This window comes from Hydra viridissima, unplaced genomic scaffold (assembly GCF_058129835.1).
Source record: "Hydra viridissima isolate aposymbiotic clone 2 unplaced genomic scaffold, HvirCarnegie_v1 scaffold_8, whole genome shotgun sequence".
NCBI classification, from domain to species: Eukaryota; Metazoa; Cnidaria; class Hydrozoa; order Anthoathecata; family Hydridae; genus Hydra; species Hydra viridissima.
In genome coordinates, this window is record NW_028324307.1 from 366915 (window position 1) to 390864 (window position 23950).

The 23950-nt window shown below is 31.5% G+C and overlaps 1 protein-coding gene and 1 pseudogene across 1 annotated transcript; one reads left to right on the forward strand and one right to left on the reverse strand.

Moving 5' to 3' along the window:
- The first annotated feature begins 186 nt into the window (after window positions 1–186).
- Window positions 187–7919, forward strand: LOC149884406 (uncharacterized). Its single transcript, XM_090096066.1, has 16 exons — window positions 187–385; window positions 521–734; window positions 908–1046; window positions 1303–1418; window positions 1586–1656; window positions 1837–2123; window positions 2511–2679; window positions 3093–3134; window positions 3806–4083; window positions 4244–4329; window positions 4440–4588; window positions 4677–4858; window positions 5135–5444; window positions 5603–7234; window positions 7340–7419; window positions 7657–7919. The coding sequence occupies exons 1-16, from the start codon at window positions 346–348 to the stop codon at window positions 7843–7845; spliced, it is 3984 nt and encodes a 1327-aa protein (XP_089952192.1). The 5' UTR covers window positions 187–345; the 3' UTR covers window positions 7846–7919.
- A 71-nt stretch (window positions 7920–7990) lies between these two features.
- Window positions 7991–13137, reverse strand: LOC145189428 (uncharacterized; annotated as a pseudogene).
- Window positions 13138–23950: the final 10813 nt, after the last annotated feature.

Here is a 23950-nt window from a genome sequence, read left to right on the forward strand (position 1 = left end):
AAACTCAACATGAAAAGAAGCTCCAGATAAGGAGACAAAGGAAAAAAAGCCTGCTTGTATTTAAAACAATGAAAAAAAAATAAAATTCCTAACCCGCTGCATCTTAACTATCTATTTAAATGAGCATTTTTCTTTTTACTTTATATTATTAAAAAGCTCTGTAAGGGCTACTGATTGCATTATCTGTGAAAAATGAAAGTTTGCTTTAGAACAATGCATAGTTAAGTAAAATTTAATCCAAACGTTTTAAAAAACAAACCTAGTTTAATTGAATGTGAGTTTAACTGCATTTGATTTGATTTTGTTGGAAACCTTAAATATATTCACATAAAAAAATTTTTGTAAATGAAACCCGTTCAAGTTATAACGTCAGGAACTCAATGCGGTAACTTTCTCAAAGTATTAGTTTTTTATGGTTTGGGTGCATAACTTATTAAAATCTTAAGAGAATATTCTTCCTTTTTTTGTCCTCTTCTTCCTCTTCTTCATTTTCTTTAAAATACTTGTTTTTCAAATATAGCTACTATCAATGAAGATGTACTTCGATCTTTGGAAGATGAGTGCAGACCTGTAACTGTTGTTTCCGTAGTAGGGCCGTACAAAACAGGAAAGAGCTATTTGATCAACTATCTAGCAAATCTTAAACATTCTGGTTTTCCACTAGGATCTTCTTTGGTGTCAAAAACTAAAGGAATTTGGATTTGGATGGGAGATTTCCCTGGTGATCCAAGCAGGTTATATGAACTCCTAACTTTTTGAAAGACTTTTTTTTTATTTTAATGCATTTTTAATTTTAATTCTGAAGTTTATTTAAATTCTTAACTTTGTCCGTTAATCTATTTATGAATAATCACTCTTCAAAACAACGTGTGTATGAAAATATATAAAACTCATATTTTCTTTCCAGAGCTCTTGTTCTACTAGATACTGAAGGGTTATTTAATCCGAAAAATCTAAATCGAAACCAAGATTCCCAACTTGTATTTCTCGTCATGCTTCTGTCAAGCGTTTTTGTCTACAATACAAAAGGAATTATAGATATGAAGGTATTTAAATAAAAATGCCAAACCGAAAGTAATTAAAATCATCTTAAAGTCAATTGCTAAAAAGTCTTTTATATTTTAATGCAGTTTTAAAATAATTCATATGCTTGTATTATTTTATAAAAAAATTCAACTGGAAAAAAGTGTTTTGTAGGATATCCCCCTATAAAGTTTAAAATACCTGAGTTTTACGTTTTAAAATTTTTTTTCCCACATTTACTATCTTTTTATCTAAATCTCTTGACTGTTTACTTAATAGGCACTGAATGAGTTAGAAATTGCTATTAGCATTAACGAAATTTTGGGTTTTTACACTGACAACATAATGCCGTGCTTTGTGTGGGCACTTCGTGACTTTTGTTTTAAACTTGAAAGGTGGTTTTTTTATTTTCAATATTATGAGTGAAATCTAGCTTAAGAACTTCATTTTTTGAGCATTAATGGTCTGTGTTATTTTAGTATAAAACTTCTTAACAATATTTAAAAGGAAGAAAAGATAATTTAAAGCAGGTTGACCAAACTTTAAATTTGTTAAATTCTAGTGAAAATGGCGAACCAATTTCTTCAGATGAATACATGGGCTCAACTCTGATTTCAAACTCAAAATTAAATGGTCTTTTTTTTTTATCTAACACTATACTTTAAATTATAATTTTTGCAATTAAAGCTAAAGCAGTCGAGCTTAGTTAATTACATTTACTAATTCAGTACCTTCGTTCTTAGTGAATCCCTGATATTTTTTTGAAATTTACCTTTAGGTGTTTTAAGTAATATTTTTCTTAAATATTACCAGATATTTTGTCAAATCGCCATTGTTTTGTTTTTCCAACTCCAACTAACGATCAAGATAAGTTGATGCATCTGGAGCAACTTCGCGATGATGAGCTCAATAAAAACTTCCAACTCTCTGCAGTAAACTTTAAAAAGTTGATCTTTCAGATTGCCAAATCAAAAGAAATCGAAGACTATCCAATAAACGGCAAGGGAATGTCTGCTCTCATACGGACTTACGTTGATGGAATAAATTCAGAGAAACGCATTAACATAAAATCACTGAACAATCAAGTGATTCACTTTCAGGTATAAATTAGCGGTTCTAATTATCCAATCACTAACACAAAGCAAAGGACAAAAAGTTTTTTTCATATTTAAATGTGTATAATTATTTTATTATAATATTAATGCTTATTATGGTATAAGCCATTGAAGATTTTCTTCAAATCAAAAATTAAAAATAATTTTTTCGCATCGATTGATTGAATATTTAAAGAAAAGAGATGTTAGAATTTTTTTAGCTACTTTTAAGTCAAATAATATTCATGCTGTTAAAGCTGTGGGTCAAAAATCTTAGTAAATATGATCTAATAGTTTTAATTATTGAATATGGTAAGCTGTTATTGTCATGTTTCTATTGCCACAATCATATACATTTATTCATTTGACTAAGAGTTGAAATAATGTTTCCAGAATGGTTCTGTGATTGAGCTAATAATAAAGCAACTCAAGCAAATGCTGACACAACTGCAAGTGAATTTTCCAATCAGTGAAGAAAATCTGGAAAGAACTCTAGAGATTGAAAAAACAAAAGCAATTACAAAATTTAATAACGAAGCAAATTGTATTCTAAGACATCCAGGTACATATTTGTTAAGTATAACAGAAGTTTTGATGTTTTCTAGTCAATAAAAATGGTATCAACGCCAGGCAAATCAATTGTTCATACTAAATGGTTTGAATTAATTTACTCTTTTTGGTGATAAATCTGGCGATCATTGATTTCTAGACGTCAAGATAAAAAACTGAAAATTGAATAGTTAAACTATGATAAATGTTATTAAGTTGTGATAAATTTGTAAAAGCAAGTTCTCATCAAGACTCTTGCATCTGTTAAGAATATTAGAAGAACTGTTTTTAAGATTAAAATTTCAAAAAATTTTAAAAATAAACTCAAAAAAAACATTTCTCCTGAAATATGAATAATATCAAACTGTGTTTTAACTCCCAGTTTGATGTGACTACACTCTTACCAATTTTCATTTACTTCATCAGACTGGTTGAGGCATAAGGACTGCATTTTTAAGCGAAAAAAAGGTAGGTAAGATTGTACCCAACACAATTATTTAAAAGCATTTTTTTACTTCAGACAATATTAAAAAATCTTTTAAGTTCTATGAAGAGGCCCTCGAATGTGGATAATATCACCCACATGTGTGACAAACTTGGTTTTGCAAGGTTGAAAAAATTGGGATCCATGATAAGACTGCGATTGCTGCTCTTATCGACATGGAAACATCTTCATTTCTTTTCTCACAATATGAACAAATGATTGAAAGCAATAGGTCTTTTTATGCAGATCATCGCTTTTAACACAAAGGCAACCAAATTGAAGTGCAAACAAGTTACTATATCTTATTTTCAAATGATTCAAACTCAATACTGCTCAAAACAACCCCTCTTCAAAACCTTTGCATCTGTTGAGAATATTAGAAGAAATTTAAAAATTCAACACAAAAAAAATTCATCCTGAAAAATGAAAAATATTAGCCTGAATTTTTATTCTCAGTTTTGTGTGGTTATTGAAAACATTTTTACCAATTTTCATTAACTTCCTCACACAGGTTGATATATTGTGACTACATTTATTAGCCAGGTTAAGTGGGGAAGTTTGTACGAAGCATGGTGATTTATTATAAGAGTGCAATTGCTATTCGTAACAACATAGAATAACTTTATTGCTTCGTTTTTGTTTTTTTTTTGTTTAGAGTTTGAACAGATGCTTAAAACCGAAATTGAAAGTCATTTTGTCGAGATTATAGCTCATAACAAAAAGGCGGCAGAAATAAAGATTAATCAAACTATTGGTTCTTACTTTCAAATCATTAAAAATGAATACTGTTTAGGAAAGTATGTAATTCAAGGTGGTGAAAAATACTTTTATTACGATCTTGAAAATGTAAGAAAAAATTTTGTTAACGATTCCACTTTGTCACAACTTGACTTTGTGAAAAATAAAGTATGGAACTCGTTCTTGGCGAAGGAGGTAACAATGATTAATCAATAAATCTAAGTTTATTTTGAAAATGTTCCTAATTTAAATTAGTTGTACGATGATCTTTAAAATTTAAGAATTGTTTAAAAAATATTTTATTGAAGCAATTTTGCCTTTTTTCAGTTTTTCAACAATTAGTTCAACATTTTAGTGCCTTCCACTTTTGGAAAAAATAAGAAAAGTTGATTCAGTTTTAACACAGACAAATCGCAAGTTGGAGGCAGCTGTACGCGAAAGGTAAAACAAATAGTAATTTGTTAAACTGAATTTAATGACATTTGAATTTAACAGACATGAGGTACATAGTTCCACAGAAACCCTTTTCTTTTAATATTTTAAATTTGAAGGTTGGAGAAACTCGAATATAAGAATGCTCTGCTTTTAATGAATAAAAACAAGATAAATGAAAGAAAAAAAAACATTGAGAAATGGAACAACATGCAAGAAAAAGCAATTGAAGAACTCAAGGGAAGGCACAAGAAAGAACTGCAATTAAGTAAATACATTTCAAAGTCAAATAGTTTTAGTCAAAATTTATCACAGCAGTCAATCAAATCTGTGTTTCGAATAATATTACTTTTCAGTGAAAAGAGCGTTATCATCTCTTCAGAGTCCACATGATGTTGAAGATTTTCTTATTCAATCAATGAGGTTCAAGCATAACAAACTGAAGAGCGTGTCTGTGGACATTTGGGAGGTCTCGCATGAATTTTCAAAACGATGCTCTTCCGTATGTGAAACTGCCTTGATTGTGGCCGTATCAATGGTAATTTAATGATGGTCTAATACGTTTTAACAGTAACCAAAAACTTTAGAAAAAAAACTAGTAACATTGATTTTTATTGCCAACTTTTTAGCAAGTGAGTTAAACCAAGATAAGTAAAGTAAGTTGAAAAGTTTGCAAAACCAAAAATCAACAAAGACATTGCATTAGTACTTTTACTAATAAATTTCCTGTGAAAGTGAAGTTTTGTATAAGAAAAACTAAAGATGATCAAAGAAATTTACTAGCATACTAAGTATGAATTTAATTTTTAAGTAGGTTTGTGAACTAACAGCGCCCCCTCCGTCTTGGAGATCCTATCTCACTGACTTGTTCATCAATATTTGTAAAGATTACCCAACAAAAATTACTGCTGTCTTACGAGAGAGAGAAAATAATTGGTGCTGTTGTGGAGAGAGTTCGTTTGAACGTTTGATAAAAAACGTCTTCAGCAAAAAAATAATTGAAAATATGAAATCCTCAACAAATTCGGTGAAAAACAAGACCAGGAAAATTCTTAATTTTGTTCTGCTTAAAAGAGAGAAAGCCGAAAAAGAAGAAGAAATAAATGTGCAGAAAAAAAACAAAGGTTTGACCATTACAACTTTAAAATAAATATTAAACTACTAAAGTCTTGAAAATATTTAATACATGTGTATTTATAAGGATCTTTACTTCTTTTAAAAGATTAAAAACTATTTCTTTTCCACCCCACCATTTAATAGTTTAACAGTTATTAACTTTCAGACATCACTGAAAAAAACTCATTGATGCCAAAGTCAAAATCGGAAGATGAAATTTTCGACGAACCGGTCAATTCAATTAAAAAAGAGTGCAAAACATCAGCTCTAAAAACTGATAATACTAATTGCATTGGAAATGCCAACACTATTGGAGTTAATTTTAACAATTCAGTCAAAGGTGTTGACGAAACAAAGAACTTTGAGAACTTAAGCGCTATTGGTGCTTGTGTTAGTAGATCTAAAACAACAATAGACAAAACGAAAAACGCAGCTAATGCAAGCTTGATTGGTGCCAGTCTTAGTACCACTTCCAAAAATGTAGACGAGTCAATAAACTTTGCAAATGCAAGTGTTACTGGTGTAAGTGCAGGTGTTTCTGCAAAATCAGGCGATAATTCTGTAAACGTTTTGAATGGAGCCATTACTGGTCTTAGTGCCAACGCATCGATTAAAAGAAGTGATCAATCTCATAATATTGCAAACATAATTGCAACAGGAGCACGTCTTTCTACCTCTGCAAACTTGAATCAGAGTGACATCTCACTAATGAATCTTAAATTATCCGGCCCTGAAGTTGGCGCGCATTTAGAAATATCTCCAGATGCAAAAAGGTTCGGAAACGTTATCGTGCAGGCTCCGTCTTTAAATATTTCAGCTGGAATTCAAGGTTCGTCGGCTTTGAATATTGTTGTTGGTGGTGGAATTGGCCTCGATTTGAACCCCACAAATTGGTTACTCAATTTTGGGATAGGTGGAAGTAGTGGAAGTAGTGGAGGTGAAGGAGGGGGTGGAGGAGGAGGTGGAGGAGGAGGTGGAGGAGGAGGTGGAGGAGGAGGTGGAGGAGGAGGTGGAGGAGGAGGTGGAGGAGGAGGTGGAGGAGGAGGTGGAGGAGGAGGAGGTGGAGGTGGAGAAGGAGGTGGAGGAGGAGGTGGAGGAGGAGGTGGAGGAGGAGGTGGAGGAGGAGGTGGAGGAGTAGGAGTTAGAGGAGTAGGAGCTGGAGGAGGAGGTAGTGGAGGAGGTGGAGGAGTAGGAGGTGGAGGAGGAGGCTGTAGTGGAGGGGGAGGGGGAGGTGGAGGAGGTGGAGGAGGTAGATTTGGTGGAGTTGGTAGAGTTGAGAGAAGTGGTGGAGGTAGTGGAGATGGTGGAGTTGGTGGAGTTGGTGGAGTTGGTGGAGTTGGTGGAGTTGGTGGAGTTGGTGGAGTTGGTGGAGTTGGTGGAGTTGGTGGAGTTGGTGGAGTTGGTGGAGTTGGTGGAGGTGGTGGAGTTGGTACAGTTGGTGAAGTTGGTGGATTAGATGGAGTTGGAGGAGTAGGTGCAGTTGGTGGAGTTGATAGAGTTGGTAGAGTTAATAGAGCTGGTAGGTTTGGCAGAGTTGTTGAAGGTGCTGGAGGTAGTAAAGATATTGGAGCTGGTAGAAATAGTAGAGGTAATGGAGTTAGTGAAGTTGGAGTTTGTAAAGTTAGTGGAGTTAGTAGAGTTGGTAGAGTTAGTGGAGTTAGTGGAGGTCTTGAAGGTGGTATAGAGGGTGGAGAGGGCGGAGAGGTTGGAGATAATGGAGATTATGGAGGTGTTGGTGATAGTTGCAGTGGTGACAATAACTGTAGTAGCAATAAAGGAGAGAGAAGAAGAGAGAAAGGTTTTTTCTTTTTATTCACTTAAATGGTTAAAATTTCTACAAAAGCTTACCAAAACTTATTATTTAAATTGTTTAAATAGTTTTTCAGATTCAATTTTTTCATAGACCAAAGTAATTCAAATGACAATGAACTTTCGGAGGCTCTTAACCTAGTTAACCTGATTTTGGAAGAGCAAGGGCTTCAGGTGAACTTTCATTCTTATAAATATTTAATAGAAGCAGTTATCTGTGCTACCTTTTTATAACTACAAAGCATTTTTCATTACTTGAAATGTTAACATTCAAATGTCATTTTGTTGATAGAAGTTTTTTTCTAGATTTTTTTAAAGGATACTTTTTAGTGAATGTTTAACTTTAGTTTTGAAAGTTTAAGAATAAAAATGTCAAAAATTTTAAATATAACAAGTAAAAATATGTTTTAGATTATTCAACCTTCTGAGCTCTCGGAAATTTTTCAAGAAATAGACTTTGAGGATGATGACAACGAAGTATTCGATTTGTGTAAGTTTTGTAAGCCGAAAAATTGTCCTTGCTGTATGAAGTGTCTAACAGGAAAAACTTCTAAGAAGATTGTCAAAATCGGAAGGAATATTTGCGGATTTGCTCCTTAATCTTGAAAAACAAGATAACCCTCGAAAAAATACAATACTGCATTTGATTTGTTGACTTAATAAAAATGCAAAAATAGTATTTTGTTAACTCTTTAAAAATTTAAAAACTCTTTAAAACTCTCTAAAAATACTTTTTCTAGCTATTTTAATTTAGTTCGCTGGTCAGATTAATACGCCTTTCACTAAGTAAATTTATGTTTGATATAAGATTTGGGTAAATATAACAGAAACAGACGCACAGTGGGTCAGGATGATCAGAAAACGGCAAAAACGCAATAAAACCTGATAAACATCGTAAATAAACATATTATATGTGAAAATAATAGTTTTGGGTCATAGAATTCAAATTTGATAACAAAAATGTTTATTACGCGCACCTTTAACGAGTACATTGCGCGCATCCGCGTTCGCGCGCGCGTTAGGCTTGACTACATTGATGAAAAATATTTTTAGTCAAAATTTTAGAATGATTAAGCCAAAATACACCACTGAAACTTTATTCAACTTGATATTTGTAAAATAATAGTTTTAAAAGGATGTTGATGCATAGAAAAAAGCTTCATTTCAGATTTTTTATATTTGTTTTATTAACATTACAATTAGTTTAATAATTTCATCTGTCAATGGTTTTCCTCGATAATTCTTATGCTGCGGTCTAAAAGATATGCTTGATACTTTTGGATCTGATCTTACTAGAAGGTAGTGCATCTGATTCATCATAGTGTTTAACCTTGATATTTTCGCCGTGTGCAGAAGTCTAGTATTTCTTATATGTTTACTCAAGCTCTCCAGTGCATCCTCCGAATATACCCCAATTGGCAAAGTTAGTTATGTGATATGGAAGAACTATGCAGTAGCAATTTTTGTACAGTAGAAGGCATTACATACCAGCCGTACAAACTCATTGTAAGTTTAGCTGTTTCAGTGCAGCATGAACCAAATTCATTGTTATTAATAGGATATCCACAAGATATGGTGATGAGAATGTTATACAATCTTTTAATTATATCAGAATCAAATTTAGTAATTTCAGAAAAAACTTCATGATTTTTAAATGCTCTTCTGGCAGTATCATCAACATGCAATCGCCGAACCCAGCTTTAGAAATGTCAAAAGATAAACTTAATCGTTCTCTAAAGTGTAACTGAATCTCTCTCTTTCTTAAGTTTACACACAACTTCTCCTTTTCGTAACTTAAATGAAGAATAAACTCCAAGTACTTTATCCAGCAGTGCAAACTTGAAATCCCGAGCTAGAAGGCTGAATCATTTTCTGTCTTTGCTTTTACCAAATTAATATTGTTCATTTCATTAGGTTTAGCATTACATAGATTGCATGATTTTTTGTCTGTAAGTACATTAACTACTTTATTATCAAATATTGTAAGATCAATGCTATAGTTGACTAAAGACATCACTATTCTTCCTGCAATTTTCATAACTTTGAAAAATGGCTCTGGTGTAGTTATTTAATTTTTTTTCTTCTTCTCTGCATAATAATGGACTCTCTTTTTTATATTGTAGATTGAGAGGTCTACAAAAGTGACAATTTGAAGGAGTTTCGTTTTTCCAAATTTTTGGAATCTCCTACTTTAAGCAATAAAGGCACAAAAGCTGTACTGAAAAGACTTTCTTCATGCTTAAACTCTATAATTGTGTTGGTTGTGTCTTACTTCTGCTTGTAAATACTTTGGCTTGATGCTTGCTCTATCAAAACCAATCTTTATATATAAAATTCCAGATACTTTGTCATCTTGACCGGATTCCTGCATATCTATCGCTTCAGAAATTCTACTAACAATCTGGTCTAAGATGCTTTGAAGAGTACACTTTGCAGAAATCTCAGAAAAATGTATATTTTCAGGATATCACTTATTCTTTTTCACTTAAATATTGTGCAAGGTGGGATAGATATTTACATTGTGTACAAGAGGTGAGTTTCTGAGCATTTGATATTGTTTATCACTAAGGTCAGTGATAATTTTTAATGTAAGAGCTTCCTCTACAACGATATTTAAGGTAAAGGTTTTATCCAAGCTGTCTTTGACTTTTTTGACATCTAAAACATTACACATATATTTCTTTAAAACGTAAGCTTTATCTTTTTCATCAGCAGCATTTGCACTTCTTGCAGAAGCTAAACATAGAGCTTCATGATATTCAACAGCTAGTTCGTTTATTTTTTTCTCTTTTACTTCGCTCTCCAAGGACCTCCCATTGTTTATGCGGTCTTCCAGAACCAAAAGATCTACATTTATTGGTCATAAGATTTACTTGAAGCCATTTATATTCTTTTTCTATAAATGTATAATAATTTCTACCACATTGTTTTAGTTTTTTCTTCACCTTTCAAATAAATATAGTAAACTTTACTTTATGTTCTCTTTGTTAGTTTCTTCAGTTTTTTTTATTTAGTTAAATAAATCCCTCCATAATCGTAATTTATCCACTCCTATTTCACGTATAATCGGGAATACTGAAGTTGTTTAGAAAAGCTATTTCAAATACGTTACTTATCGAATAATAAATCGTTATTCAAAAACTTTTCAAATTAAAATTCATTTTAATTGTTCACTTTTCAATTAAAATTAAATTTCAAATTCAAAATTAAAATTAAAAAATTTTAACCAGCTTCTAAGTAGTATGTAAAAACAAATATGTTTCTTAAAACCATATTTGACATTTTAAAACAAGTTATACAAGTAAAAAAAACTCAAATTTAAGCTTCCTGTCATTCTGTCATTTTCATTTGTTTCTGTATAACAAAATACTGCTAAAAAATGGCGGAAAACAAGGTTTTTATGGATTCACTGACATTTGTATTTCTTTAATAACTCCCTATACCGCAGGTGACCGCAGCAATCCCTTTATATTCTACAAGTAAAAGTGTAAATTGACTGAAAAAAACACATATCTCCTTGGAACTCGGCGGAACGTTTTTTTACCTGATGTTTAAAACAAAAAAGTATCCATATATTCTATGAAATTTTAGAAAATTCTTCTAATTTGAAAAAAAAAAATAATATTTTGATTTTTCTTTTTCAATATATTTGAACATATAACGTTAAAAGATTATCTTAAAAATAAATGTAGACTTAATTTAGATTAAAAAGTCTCCATTTTAACGAAATAAAAATCTCTCATTTTTCAGATTCCCTCTAGAATAATATTGAAGTTTTTAACTTCTTTTAGCCATAAAATATAAAATACAAGTTTTATGAAAAAACTGATTTTACTTTTTAACTAAATAATCACTGTAATTTAATCTTATTAAAAAAGGGCGTTTTATTTACAAAAAAGTTTTGAGGGATTTATTGCCATTTTTTTGTTGTCTTGAGTCACTGTGAGACTTATACGTTATGATGAGTAAGTTTACCGATGTTGGTTTTAGGCTTTTAAAATAGGTTAATTATTTAGAACGGAAACATTAATTTTTTGGTGTAAACAATATTAACGGGGAGAAATCTTGCGATTATGATGATAGAACGCAAAATACAACGAGTTTACAGTTTAATGATATCTAACGTTCCAATTTAAACGTGGTGTATTTATTTTGAGTATGAGAAAACACCTCTTAAGTTACTCGTATTAATACGCTTACCACATTTTATTTAAATTCTTTAACATCTATCAAGCTAGCAGGTATTAAAACTGTTTTCAATTAAAGTGAAACATTATTTTTGACCAGAGAGACAAATAACAGAAGTTTTTACAAACTTAGTTCATATATAAAAAGTTCTTAGAAATCTTAAAACTATGGGAGACCGGGGCTAGTTGACTCGGTTTTTACTCTATAAGTTCTGTAGCCCTAACGGCACATTTTTTTGAAAATATTAAAGTGTAGTCCCAAAGAGTATGATTTTGGGTAACTTTTAAAAGTTTCATTCGTTTACAAAAAAAAATTCTTGGGGCCTTCCCGGGCCCTTAAAAAAAAAACAATTGCGTCAACTTACTCCACCACGGGGTAAGTTGCTTATACTCAAAAAAGTAATTGCGTCAACTTACCCCGTGGTAGGGTAAGTTGGCGCAATTATTTTTTTCGATTATGCATGACTTGTGAGCCCAAAGGTGACATTGGGTGCATTGAACCCAGACTTCTTCTGGTTTACTTTTGGAAAACATTCCAACACAAATCAAACAAAAACACTCCTATTCTACAGAGCTGTTTGGATGATTCAAACTTTTTCCCATTAAGGGTATACTTCCTTTACTAGTTGATCTTTTACTTATCTTATCATTATCTTTATTTAACTTTTTTGTTTGTTTTCTTTCTTCAATTGCTAACTTTTTCTTTTTAGCTGATTCTCTTTCAATTTTCAAAACATTCATATTTGGTGAATCTGTAAAAATATATGTGGTTCTGTTTCTTTTATTTACCCTAACTCTTTTTCTTGGTTCTGCTTTTTTGAATGGTCTTAAATCTTCAGGCGGTAGAACTACAGTTGACTCTGTAGATGCATTGTACATCATTATTGCTTGAATATCATGATGTGGTTCTGTATCTTTTGAGCAAGCAGCTTCTAACATGTCATTCTCTGATATTTTAAAGTCAACATGAATTACATTATTGATATTTAGCGCTGTACTTAACACAGCACTGTCTTGTTTCGGAGATGGTCTATCTGTGGTATAGGCTGGCATAAAATCGTGTTCACTAAAAATGTTAACATTTACTGGGAAAGTTCCTGTTTTTGCAAAACCAGCCTTGATACTATTAGGGGTACATGCTAATGGAAAAGAGTTACCCACAATACCTGGTATACTGTAAATAGAGATTGTGGAACCAGGGTGCATTATCATCCATGCATCGCAAGCTGTCTTAGTGTATTTTTTAAAAGGTCCAAATACACTTCGATCTAGAGGTTGAAGTTTGTGGCTGCAATAAGGAAGAAATGAACAAACTGATACCCCATTTTCTTTAAAGTAATCAAAATCCTCTACTTAAATATGAGTCATGATTGTCTAATAGCAACAAAACGGGTCGTTCTTTCGTACTTCTAGGATATTTAACGAAATGATGGGAAAACTGCAAAAATTGAACTTTGGTCATCCAACCAGATGGGTTTGCACCGCCTGCACTTCCATTAGGAGCACCATTTAAAAAATAGCTTTTAAATTTCACACAATGAAATATGAAAAATGGAGGAATTGAATTTTCACTTGCAGAAACAGCAACTGCCACAGTTACTAAATTGCCTCTCTCAGCGGAAGTAACACGTCCAATTTGTTTAAAATCATTTCTTGCTACAATATGATCTGGAGTTTGAACAGTGATGATACCAGTTTCATCCATATTCCAAATATCTCCGCTTTCTAACTTTAAACGATTAAGAACAATTTGTAAATTGTGGTAAAACTTTTGAACATTCGTTGGATCAAAACTGGAAACACGTGCTTGACTTGTTGCCTCAGGTTTTCTTATTGAAAGTTTTTTGTGCTTTTTGAGGTAAGCAATGAACCAGTCCTCTCCAGCTGCTTCATTTGCACTCCAACTATGAGGCATTTTTATGGTATTCGCTTCTCCATACTGATAAGCTAGTTTCCTTATTTCCTTAGGAGAAAGTCCATAACAAACATCAGAAGCTTTAGTCAGATATTGTTCCAACGAATCACACACACACACACACACACACACACACACACACACACACACACACACACACACACACACACAATACACAGTTATAAAATATAACTGCTATGTTCTTTAGCACACACATAGGTTAACACACAGTAACACACAGTCATAAAATATAGCTGATATGTTGTTCAAGACCATTAAGCACTCTATTTGTAAATAAAAACACTATTATCATTTTTATATATAATATGTGAGTGTGTGTCATATATATATATATATATATATATATATATATATATATATATATATATATATATATATATATATATATATATATATATATATATATACAGTATGCAAAAAAAGTAATCGTACACTTCAAAAAAAATCATAATTTTAAAGATTGCATCAAAAAAATGAGTTATCCATTAAAATACTCGAAATTTTTTTTAGATATCTAATCAAGTATTGTTTAAAGAATTTATTTGTGTATTGGTGAATTAATTGCTTTTCATACCTATTGAATTTTACAAAATTGATTTAATGATGCATAGAATTGACTGCAAAAAAAATAATCGCACAGTTAAAAGAAAATGTCATACTAATCAAATTTCATGAAAATTAGTATCGAGTGGGGCCTCCTTTGGCCTTGATGGTTTCAGCTAGATGATTTGGCATTGAGTTGATCAAACTTTGAGTCTCTTTTGTTGTTATATTATCCCATGCGCTCATTATAGCTTCTTTCAAATTGTCTTTGCGTTTAAATGCTCGGTCACCAATTTTTCTGTCCAAAATATACCACAAATTTTCTATAGGATTCAAGTCCGGATTTTGAGATGGCCATTCCAAAACATTAATGTTGTTTGTTTGAAAGTATACCTTCGTTTTCTTAGAGGTATGTTTTGGATCGTTATCCTGCTGTAGTATAAAACCGTTTCCCAATCTCAATTTTTTAGTAGATGGTCGCAAGGTGGCTTTGAGAATTTCACAATACATTGAAGCATCCATTTTTTCATCAATAAATGTCAATTTTCCCACTCCTTTCCAACTCATACTACCCTAAACCATCACATTTCCTCCTCCATGCAGTTAAAAAAGGTTTTTTTCAGACAACTCTACCTCTGTATCCTTGTTCTCTAATACGATTTCTAATTGTTTGAAGGGTTACTGTGATATTGTGATCTTGAACTTTTAAAGCTAATTTAGCTACCAAAACAAATCTATTTTTCTTCACATTAATGATGATATTGCGATCATTTGCACTGGTGGTCTTGCGTTTTCGTCCTCTGCCAGCCACACTAGCAACGGTTCCGATCAGATTATGCTTCTTAACAATTGAGGACACTGTCGTAACAGGAATTCCTGTTTACTCCGTCTTGTCTTACGTCTTGCGTTAGGTTGCTTTGGACCACAGATCTTTTAGCCTTTGGTGATATCATAACTTCAAGAGATGGTCTGCTAACCTTACATTTCTCTACCTTTATTAGACTTGTTGAAACCTCTACTTGAAACTTTTTCAGGGGCATATGTTTTGTTTTTGGGTTTATTAATTTTAAAATCTCTACGATATAGAAACCATGCATTTACTAGTGCGATCACTATTGTATGCGCCCAAATGGAGATATACAATGACACTAAAGATTAGCTTTGTAAAACGAACACATCATATCAAGCTTATCGATTCCACCCATATACTTGTTGTATGTTTTAACAATATAGGGTTGATTAACCTTTACATACTTTTTATACTTTCGGTCATATCTTTTAACAGTATGAACCGGTTGAATTCCAACATATGAAGATACTAAAGTAACAGCTTTATTATCATACCAGAGTACCAAAACTAAATTTGAATATGTGTCAGTACAATAATCATAGCTTCCACGGCCATCTTTACGTAAATCTTTTTCACGTAGTAACGGACACTTGTTCAAACGGTTTGTACGAATGGTGCCTACAAACCAAATTGATCGTTCTTTGAGCATATCCAACAGAGTTAGCGATGTGAAAAAATTATCTCCAAATACTTTAAAGTTATGACCAGATGGTAAGCTGGATGACATTTTAAGGACTATCGATGCACCGACTCCATATGTTGATGCTTTACTCGATTCGGTTTCTTTACCCTGGTAAACATTAAAATGATAAAGAAATCTACTAGTTCCACTTCTACCCCAAAGTTTGAATCCCCATTTGGTTGGATTGTTTGGTAGGTATTGTTTTATTAGAGAGCGTCCTTTAAAAGCAATCATGATTTTATCCACACTATGAAATTCTTCTGGTGATACCTTCAAAAAATTTGTGCGCAGTCCTGTAATCCAAGGGCGCAACTTCCAAATGCGGTCACTATCCTTAGTTTCCTGTGTTACATTTATATTATCAACAAAATGTAAACTATGCAAGATAGACCAGAAACAACTTCGTGACAAAACAGAGCTAACGCTATCATAGCTCATATATGCATCCCAATATGATCTAATCGATGGCTACTTAACAAGCCCCATCCGTAAATAGACACCAATAAATTTTTCAATCTCTTTTGGTGTTAAATTAATACTTGAATCAGTTGATTGAGTCCTATATAAATTGCTTTGCTCTGTTACTGTTTTAAGAAGCTTATCCGTGACAAACATTTTGAAGTACTGATAGGGAGTCCTGTCATCTGGTATGGGTTGCGATGATAGTTACTGAAATTTTGTATCACCAACATGTAAGTCAACTTTTTTCCAAAGTCGTTTTACTGGTTTGTTCTTATTTACCATATTAGACAAAGGTTGGTCATCATCACTACTATCATTATTATCATGAGGGACATTTTCTTCTTCACAATTTACATTCACTTGCCGAACTGGTCCTTCATCACAAAAATCATTATTATCTACAATCTTACTGATATTCTCAGGCTCATATTCTGAATCTGAGTCATTCAAGTCATCAAAGTCACTATCTCCATCAAGAATATTAGCAAGAGCCTCTTCAATGTTATAATTTTTGTTTTTATACATCTAAAATTAATTATAAGTTAAACAAAATTAATATGTATAAAATATCCCATTGTAGCATTTCTGCTACATGCATTTAAATTTATAAAAACTATAACAAACACTTGCAAGAACTTCTTTAAACTTCTTTATATTAAAAGGAACATTAAATTCGTATCTTAACTATCATAAAACTATTTAAAAGAAACTAAATTGGAGCCACATTATAGACAATATCGCCATTCTTTAAAAATAAGATTTGAGTGTTGGTGTTTGTCTTGATAACACACACTAACAATATCCAAATTAATTACGTAATGAAGCTGTTGTTGTAAATATGCCACAATGGGCATTTTTGACATGAATAGATAAGCAATACTCGAATGTCGGGTTAATAAATATTTGTTGCAGATCTGCTACACGGGGCTCTAAAGGGTTTATAACATGTTGGAAAAGTTTATGAGGCATGTATGCAATATAAAACACCAGTACAAAGCTACATCAGAAATAAAAAACAGCTTGGAGCCTAAGGATATTTTTATTCATTGTGATTTTTCAGAAAATTACAATTGCAAATACTCAAAAGAAGTTCAATCGATCCATTTTGGTGGAACAAGAAACCAAGTGTCAATCCATACAGTTGTGGCGTACTATTACAGTATTTCTGAAAACAAAATAAAGGCCAAATCTTACTGCACATTTTCAGATAACAGGCAACACGACTTTGTTGGGATCTGTGCACATTTAAAGCCTGTTATTAATGACTTGAAAGAAAAGCTACCTATCATTAAAACAGTTCATTTTCTTAGCGATAGTACTTCTGAACAGTACCGAAACAAGTCCAAGTTCTATTTGCTAGGTACTTTTTTTCGAAAAGAGCTTGGAGCTGAAACAATGGGATGGCATTTCACAGAAAAGGGGCACGTAAAAGGTACCCCTGATGGAATAGGGGGATGTATCAAAAGAACGGCAGATAAAATAATAGGACAAGGGAAAGATATTCCTGATATTAATTGTTTGGTTGAAGAAATAAAAAAAAAGTGTCCAAGTATAACCATCTATACTATTAAAAAAACAGATTTTAATCTCTATGAGAAATGTATACCCAAAAACCAAACAACTTTCAAGGGGACTTTACAAGTTCATGAGGTGTTTTGGAGTTCCACTAAAAAAGAAACGTTGTATATGAGAAGGCTGACATGCAATGAATGTGACAATGGTACAAAATGCAATCACTATAGTATTGGAGAAGTACTAATCCCTACTGAATCTTTGACAGATCTTCATCCTCGTATCTTTTTAATGTATAAATTTAAATTGGCTCATATTGAATATTGCAAACTTTTACATTTCTTAAATGCTCTAGGTACTTAGCCATCAAGAATGTTTGAGCATTAATATTTAGTTTTTAGAAATTCCTTCTGTTTTTAGAAATTCCTTAACATACTTTACAAGGTCAACGATCCTTGAAAAGGAAGAAAGCACTTGCTGAAGGAACAATATCCAAAGGTTTGGCATATGAAAACCAAGGCCCAAGTAAATGTAAAAAGAAAAAGACAAGACTAAGTTATCACAGTGTTTACGGCGATAGTGAGGAGGACAGATTGTCTATTAAAATGAATGGCTTTGTGATTGTGAAGTTTCAAACTTCCTAAAAAGTTGTCAAATACTATGTTGGATTAATTCAGGCCTTAGTTGCAAATGGAAATGAGTTTGTCATAAATTTTTTGAGAAGATCTGGCCAGGAATTTTTCACGTTTCCGGAGAAAGATGACATCTCTGTCATCGATAAAGGCGATGTAGTGTTTATATTGTGCCACCCAAACCTCAACAACAGGGGGCAATGCAGTTTTCCATAAGATTTACCATTCAAAAACATTTGCTAATTTACGTACAAATAACACTTAAAAATTGTAAAAACTTGTACCATATACTTTTTTATGTTAGCTAATAAAACTATTGATTACAGATGATTATTATTTTTCCAAATTACTTGAACAACACTTATAGCTGTTACAGCATAAGTGATATTACTCTTAACGTCACGTCTTTGGTAAAGTTGTCACGTCTGTGGATTACGCTATAAGTTTTTAATTTTTTTTTAGTAAACTGACATTCAACGAGTTGTGTGGATACTTTTTAATGATTACATATACTCAAAGCTATAACCACAAAAAATTTGGTATAAAAAATTTAATATTTAATTTTTATATAATTAACTATTGAAAATGTTACTTTTCAGGAGAATGATCCATAAACACAATTTTAAAACTGTATAACTCCTAAAATATGCATCCAATGAACTTAAAAGTTTCAGAATATCTTTATGATTTTAACATAAAGGGACTGTAGCAGAATTTTTTTATAAAAATTTTTATATAAAAAATGGCGGATAAAAGCAATGGAAGCAAAATAAAAATCCATTTTTTATTTAAGATAATTATTCTAAACTTAAAGTAATACCATTAGTTTTGTTTAATTCTGCTACAGTCCCTTGAATAATTGTTAAGGAGCACTCCCTGAAAATTTCAAGTTAATTACTTTTACACTTTTTAAGAAAACCTATTTTAAGTTTTGTGCAATATCGAAAAAAACAATACTGTAAAAAAAAAAAAACCTTCAACATTCTTTTCTTTATTAACAAATCCCTTTTTGACACCTCTTAGCATTTTTCTGTTTTTAAAAGCTTCAGAAGATTTTCTTTTAAAATGACGTTGGCGGTGGCTGTCTATTTTACACGAACCATTATTACCAAGATATCTAAATTTTAGATTTAAAATCTCAAAAACTTTTGAAAAACCAGACATTCCATCATTGAAATGAATAACAGCTGATGCTACACCAATATCTAAAACTTCTTTACAAACAAATGCATCTTTAGGGCACCTTTGTTTGATTTTAGGGTAGTACCATGTAGACATCGTTTTAACAAATTTTCAGAACATAAATCTATAAAAATCAGTTTTATTGCATTATGAATAGCTATTGTTATGTTTACAGAAGATATATTCTAAGATTTATTTTCACCTCAAAATGTACACCAACTGTTACTTAATCTAGGACAAAACTGATGACGAATGTTATTATCTGTCATATTTGTACAATGCCATAACACTACAAGTACAGATTTCTTCATATTGTAAAGTGCCTTTACTTTGTCACCATTCCAACAGTCCGAAGTGTTTTTCCTAATGGCCATTCCAAAATAATTTTGCATTTTATTGATTATTTTGTCTGTTAGTCTACCTTTCCCAAATATCATTTTCATGTCTGATAATGGTTTTTGTTTCATATCTGTTCGAAACTGGCGAAGACGTGCTCCAAGACGTTTTTGAATATGGGCAACGCATACTAACTTTTGAGGTAATAAATTTTCTCCATATGGTTTGGATTCAAGAACTTTTTTAAAGGACTCAATATCTCTATCCCCAATATAGTGAGCATATCGTAAGTTATATTTTTTGATAGACTCTTGAAAAAATGACACTGCGCCAGCTGATTCCATTCTGCCAGATGATCCGTTATGATTCACTTTATACTTGTGTTCCTTCTTAGAGTTGAATTTCCTCTGCCTTGCACAAAAAGAACAGAACTTAGTGTATAAAAATAGTCTACAACTTTTTTGTTAACAGGAGAAACCCCTGTGATTACACCATTAAGCGAAGAATGTCCTCTTTTCTGCCAAGACCCATCTTTGGGTCTTGGCAGAAAAGAGGATTTTTCTCCTTTTTGTTAACAGGAGAAACCCCTGTGATTACACCATTAAGCGAAGAATGTCCTCTTTTCTGCCAAGACCTAATATTTTAGACACTGACATTGCAATGTCAGTGTCTAAAATATTATTATGGTTTGCAGAACTATTTATCGATTTTCGAACGTTATTGACAGCCTGCTTCATACTCAAGTCAGCAGCAGATATGTAGATATCGTCAAGTTTTTCATTTATATCTCTATATGATGTCACGGTCATAGGTGGACACATGTTCATCATGGTATTAAATGTTTTCATAGCTTCGTGACCTTTTCCTATCTTTCGAAAAGCTATAACTGCTCTGTAGTTAACTTCAAAAGGCTTTGTCCTCTTTTTTCAATATTTGGAGACTAAATTGTTTAGAATCATAAAAAGAATGTTCCCATTTACAATTTTTACAGCTTATTAGCAGTTGTAGAGCATATCCTAATCGAGCATCAGATAAAGGCTTAAGCTCGATATCTTTACTAAAGCATTGATTAGAAGCAAGAAATGAAATAAGTGATTCCTGGAGAACCTTCATATTTATGATAAAATATAAATCATTTATATGACTACCAGTTTGAAATTCATTTAAAGTTTTATTAGACTGAGAAGAAGTTTGAAATTTAGTTGATACTGGTGAAGCATTTTTGCTTGATAATGTTGATACATTAACACTGGATTCGGGTTGACGGGGTTACCAGCAAACATAATACTATTGATTGCTTTGAATGTTCCTGTTTGTTTTCAACACGATGTCTATGTCCACGACAAACAATAACAGCTTTGGATCCTGGATTATCTGTTATATTGGTTTCGTAATAATTATATATGTTTTCTGGAGGTATACCTTTTAACTCTTGATATAATTTGTTAAAATAACGGTAAAGGGTTTCTTCATTGACTAAAGCCCTACTGTGTTTTACATTGTCAACAACCCTTTTTCACTTTATTTACTGCTGCTTGTAAATCTTTTTGAGTGTAATTTGTTTTGAAACCTCGGCTTTTCCCCTTTCTTTTGTAATTTTGAGGCATAGTACCTTAAATTAATAAAAAAAAAACTTAAGTTCTTGATAAAAAATTTCATTTTCAAATGAGCCAATAATGTTTAACCAACAAGTTACACCCTCAATCTTGAATTCATTAGAATAATATGTACCTGAACTTGATGTGTAGCAACTCCTATAGAGTTTTTATGCGCGCTTCTTAAGATATAGCTTGATAAGTCAACTAACTGCCCGAACAATGTGACTCATGCTCTTGATATGCGATAAAGAAAAGCCGAAAAAGGAAAATATTTTGCTCAATCTAAAATTATATTTTAAATATTATATTTAATGCAACTGGATCTAAATAGCTCACAACTTAGATCTATTGTGTGTGTTATTTCACCTTTTAGTTAACTTCGTACTGATGTTCATAGTCACCCCGCTGTTCATAATCACCCCAGTTGACGGTATACTTCAGTTTCCGTCAGCATTTGGGATTAAGTTCTTGCGTCAATAAAGCTAAAAAAATCTAAAATCTCACCATGTATTTCAGAATGGCTTCATAAATAGAGTTCCAAGAAAACTTATTATAAGATACAAAAATCTAAAAATTTGAACGTTAAATACCATGCGGTTTGCGCGATATTACTTTTTAAAGTTTACCATGCTGCATCAACTCTTTTCGCTCTACTTTTATTAATAATTTTTCTTCTTAAATAACTAATAAATGCTTTTTTTGTAACTTTATGAAAAATTTCTCTGATAAGCCTAAAATTAATATCTCAGTAAATTTGAGGTCAAGAAATCTATAAAAATAAGTTCCGTCGTTAGGGAAAAATGAAAATTGTAGCATTTTTAGTTTTAATATTTAAAGTTAAGCTTTAAGGTGGTTCCTACGTAATCAAAAAAAGTTACTTTTTATTCACTAAGCATTAGTTTTCTCAAAAGTAGGTACAGAATGTGTAAAAAAAAAAATTTTCGAACATCAATAATATATTAATGATCACATAGAGGCCTATAATAGTCAAAATAACCCCTAAAAATTGAGTTTACTAGAAACACAATTACTCATGAGTAAAAGCTCATTTTACTTTCAAACTTGGTATACTTATTTGTGCTACCTGTATCTATTGCGTGAGTTTTTTTTAATTAAAAGATCATGTTTCTACTAAAAGTTATGCTTCAAAACAACTGTATTTTCGAAAAATGTGTTACTAGGCCTCTGATCTTAGTTCCCTTACCACAACTTACAAGTAATAAACTTATTTGAAAAAAACTCAGGCACTAGCAGTACACTGGATGAATAAGTCCTGAAAAATTCAAGTAGTTATCACTATTAATTCAAAAGTTATGATGTTTTTTGTGAGACAATTTTCTTGAAAAACAATACGGTAGAAAATCAAAAAACAAGAAAAAAAATTTGTTTTTAAAACTAAAATCCTCCTTTTAAATAAGTTTCTCCTCCCTCTTTTTGTTTCTTTTTGATTTTGTCTTCTCTGATGTTTTAATAAGCAAATTTTGGATGCTGCGTCGCTTCATTTTTTCAGATATAATATTAAAACAGACACCGGTCTGTATTCCAAGTTTTTTATACACTTTAACAAGTCCAAATTGATCTTCGTTGAATTGAAGAATAGCACTATATACATCTAACTGTAGAATTGACTTTTCTACAAAGACTTTCTTAAGATCTTGGAAAATCTTTGACTAGATAGGAAGCATCCACTCTGGTAAATTTATCTTCTCTTTGTGTTTTTTAAGTTTATTTTTCTTATAACTACACCACGATTCTTCTCCTGGTGGACAAAACATGTGGCACTTATCTAAGTTAGAAAAGTTGGTACAATGATGAAGGATAGCTCCTATCCACTTTTTCGTTGTGTAAATTTTTTTTATCGTTAGTGCAATTTAGTTTTAGACTTCTTTGAATGGCAATACCATAATAATCTTAATTATTTTACTAGAATCTAACTAAAATGTTAAATAATTTCAACAAATGCATTAGAAAACAGTAAAAAGTAAAAAAATTATTATGAAAAAGCCTGCTTGCTGTTTGCACTTTGCAACAGCATAACCTATCATTATTAAATATTTAACAACTTTGACGTATAAGGCAACATTAGAATAGCAAAAAAGATGTACTACTTAAAGTTTTAAAGTACATTTAAGATATTAAGTTAAAAAATAAAACGGTTGCTATGGCTGTTGCTAGGCACTAAAACTATGCCTACTTGTATAAAATTAAAAATATTGTAAAAAGCATAAACAAACTTAAAAAAAAAGTATATACCACGAGAAATAGCAATAAATTTTATATTAGAATATCTAATTTGCCAAAAAATCAATTTTTGAAAAAATTTCGACTTTTGATTATGTAGGAACCACCTTAAGTAGCCCTTCGCTGATGCTGTAAAGATCAATGTTAACTTGACAGTTAAGCACAAATAGTTTGCAATTATCATTACATGTATTTACTATTTACCTGTAAAAAGAAAGATATTAAAATGTATATTGAAGAGTACATGAAACTCTTGCTCTAAAGGTTAAGAAGAAGTATAATGGTTCAGATAATGGTTTTCACTTTGTTACCATCTTATATTAACTTAAAGGGGTGAGTTATAAAGAATTGTTTTTATTATCAAAGTTTTTTTACTTTGAAATCAATTCTCGTATGTTAATTTTCCTTTGATAGAATTTTTTAACAAATTTTTGTTTTGATGTAATATACAGACATTCTGTAATACCCCATTTAGGCTTTAGACTGTATAATTTGGATAAACTAATTTTTTCAGTTCAAAATATTATGTTGAATGCATTATCTA

Excerpts from the sequence above, each read along its gene's own strand:
- LOC149884406 (XM_090096066.1), top strand. The coding sequence starts at position 346 with ATGAAACCCGTTCAAGTTATAACGTCAGGAACTCAATGCG. Across the intron at positions 386-520 it reads AACGTCAGGAACTCAATGCG|CTACTATCAATGAAGATGTA; the intron begins GTAACTTTCTCA and ends TTTCAAATATAG. Across the intron at positions 4,859-5,134 it reads TGATTGTGGCCGTATCAATG|GTTTGTGAACTAACAGCGCC; the intron begins GTAATTTAATGA and ends ATTTTTAAGTAG.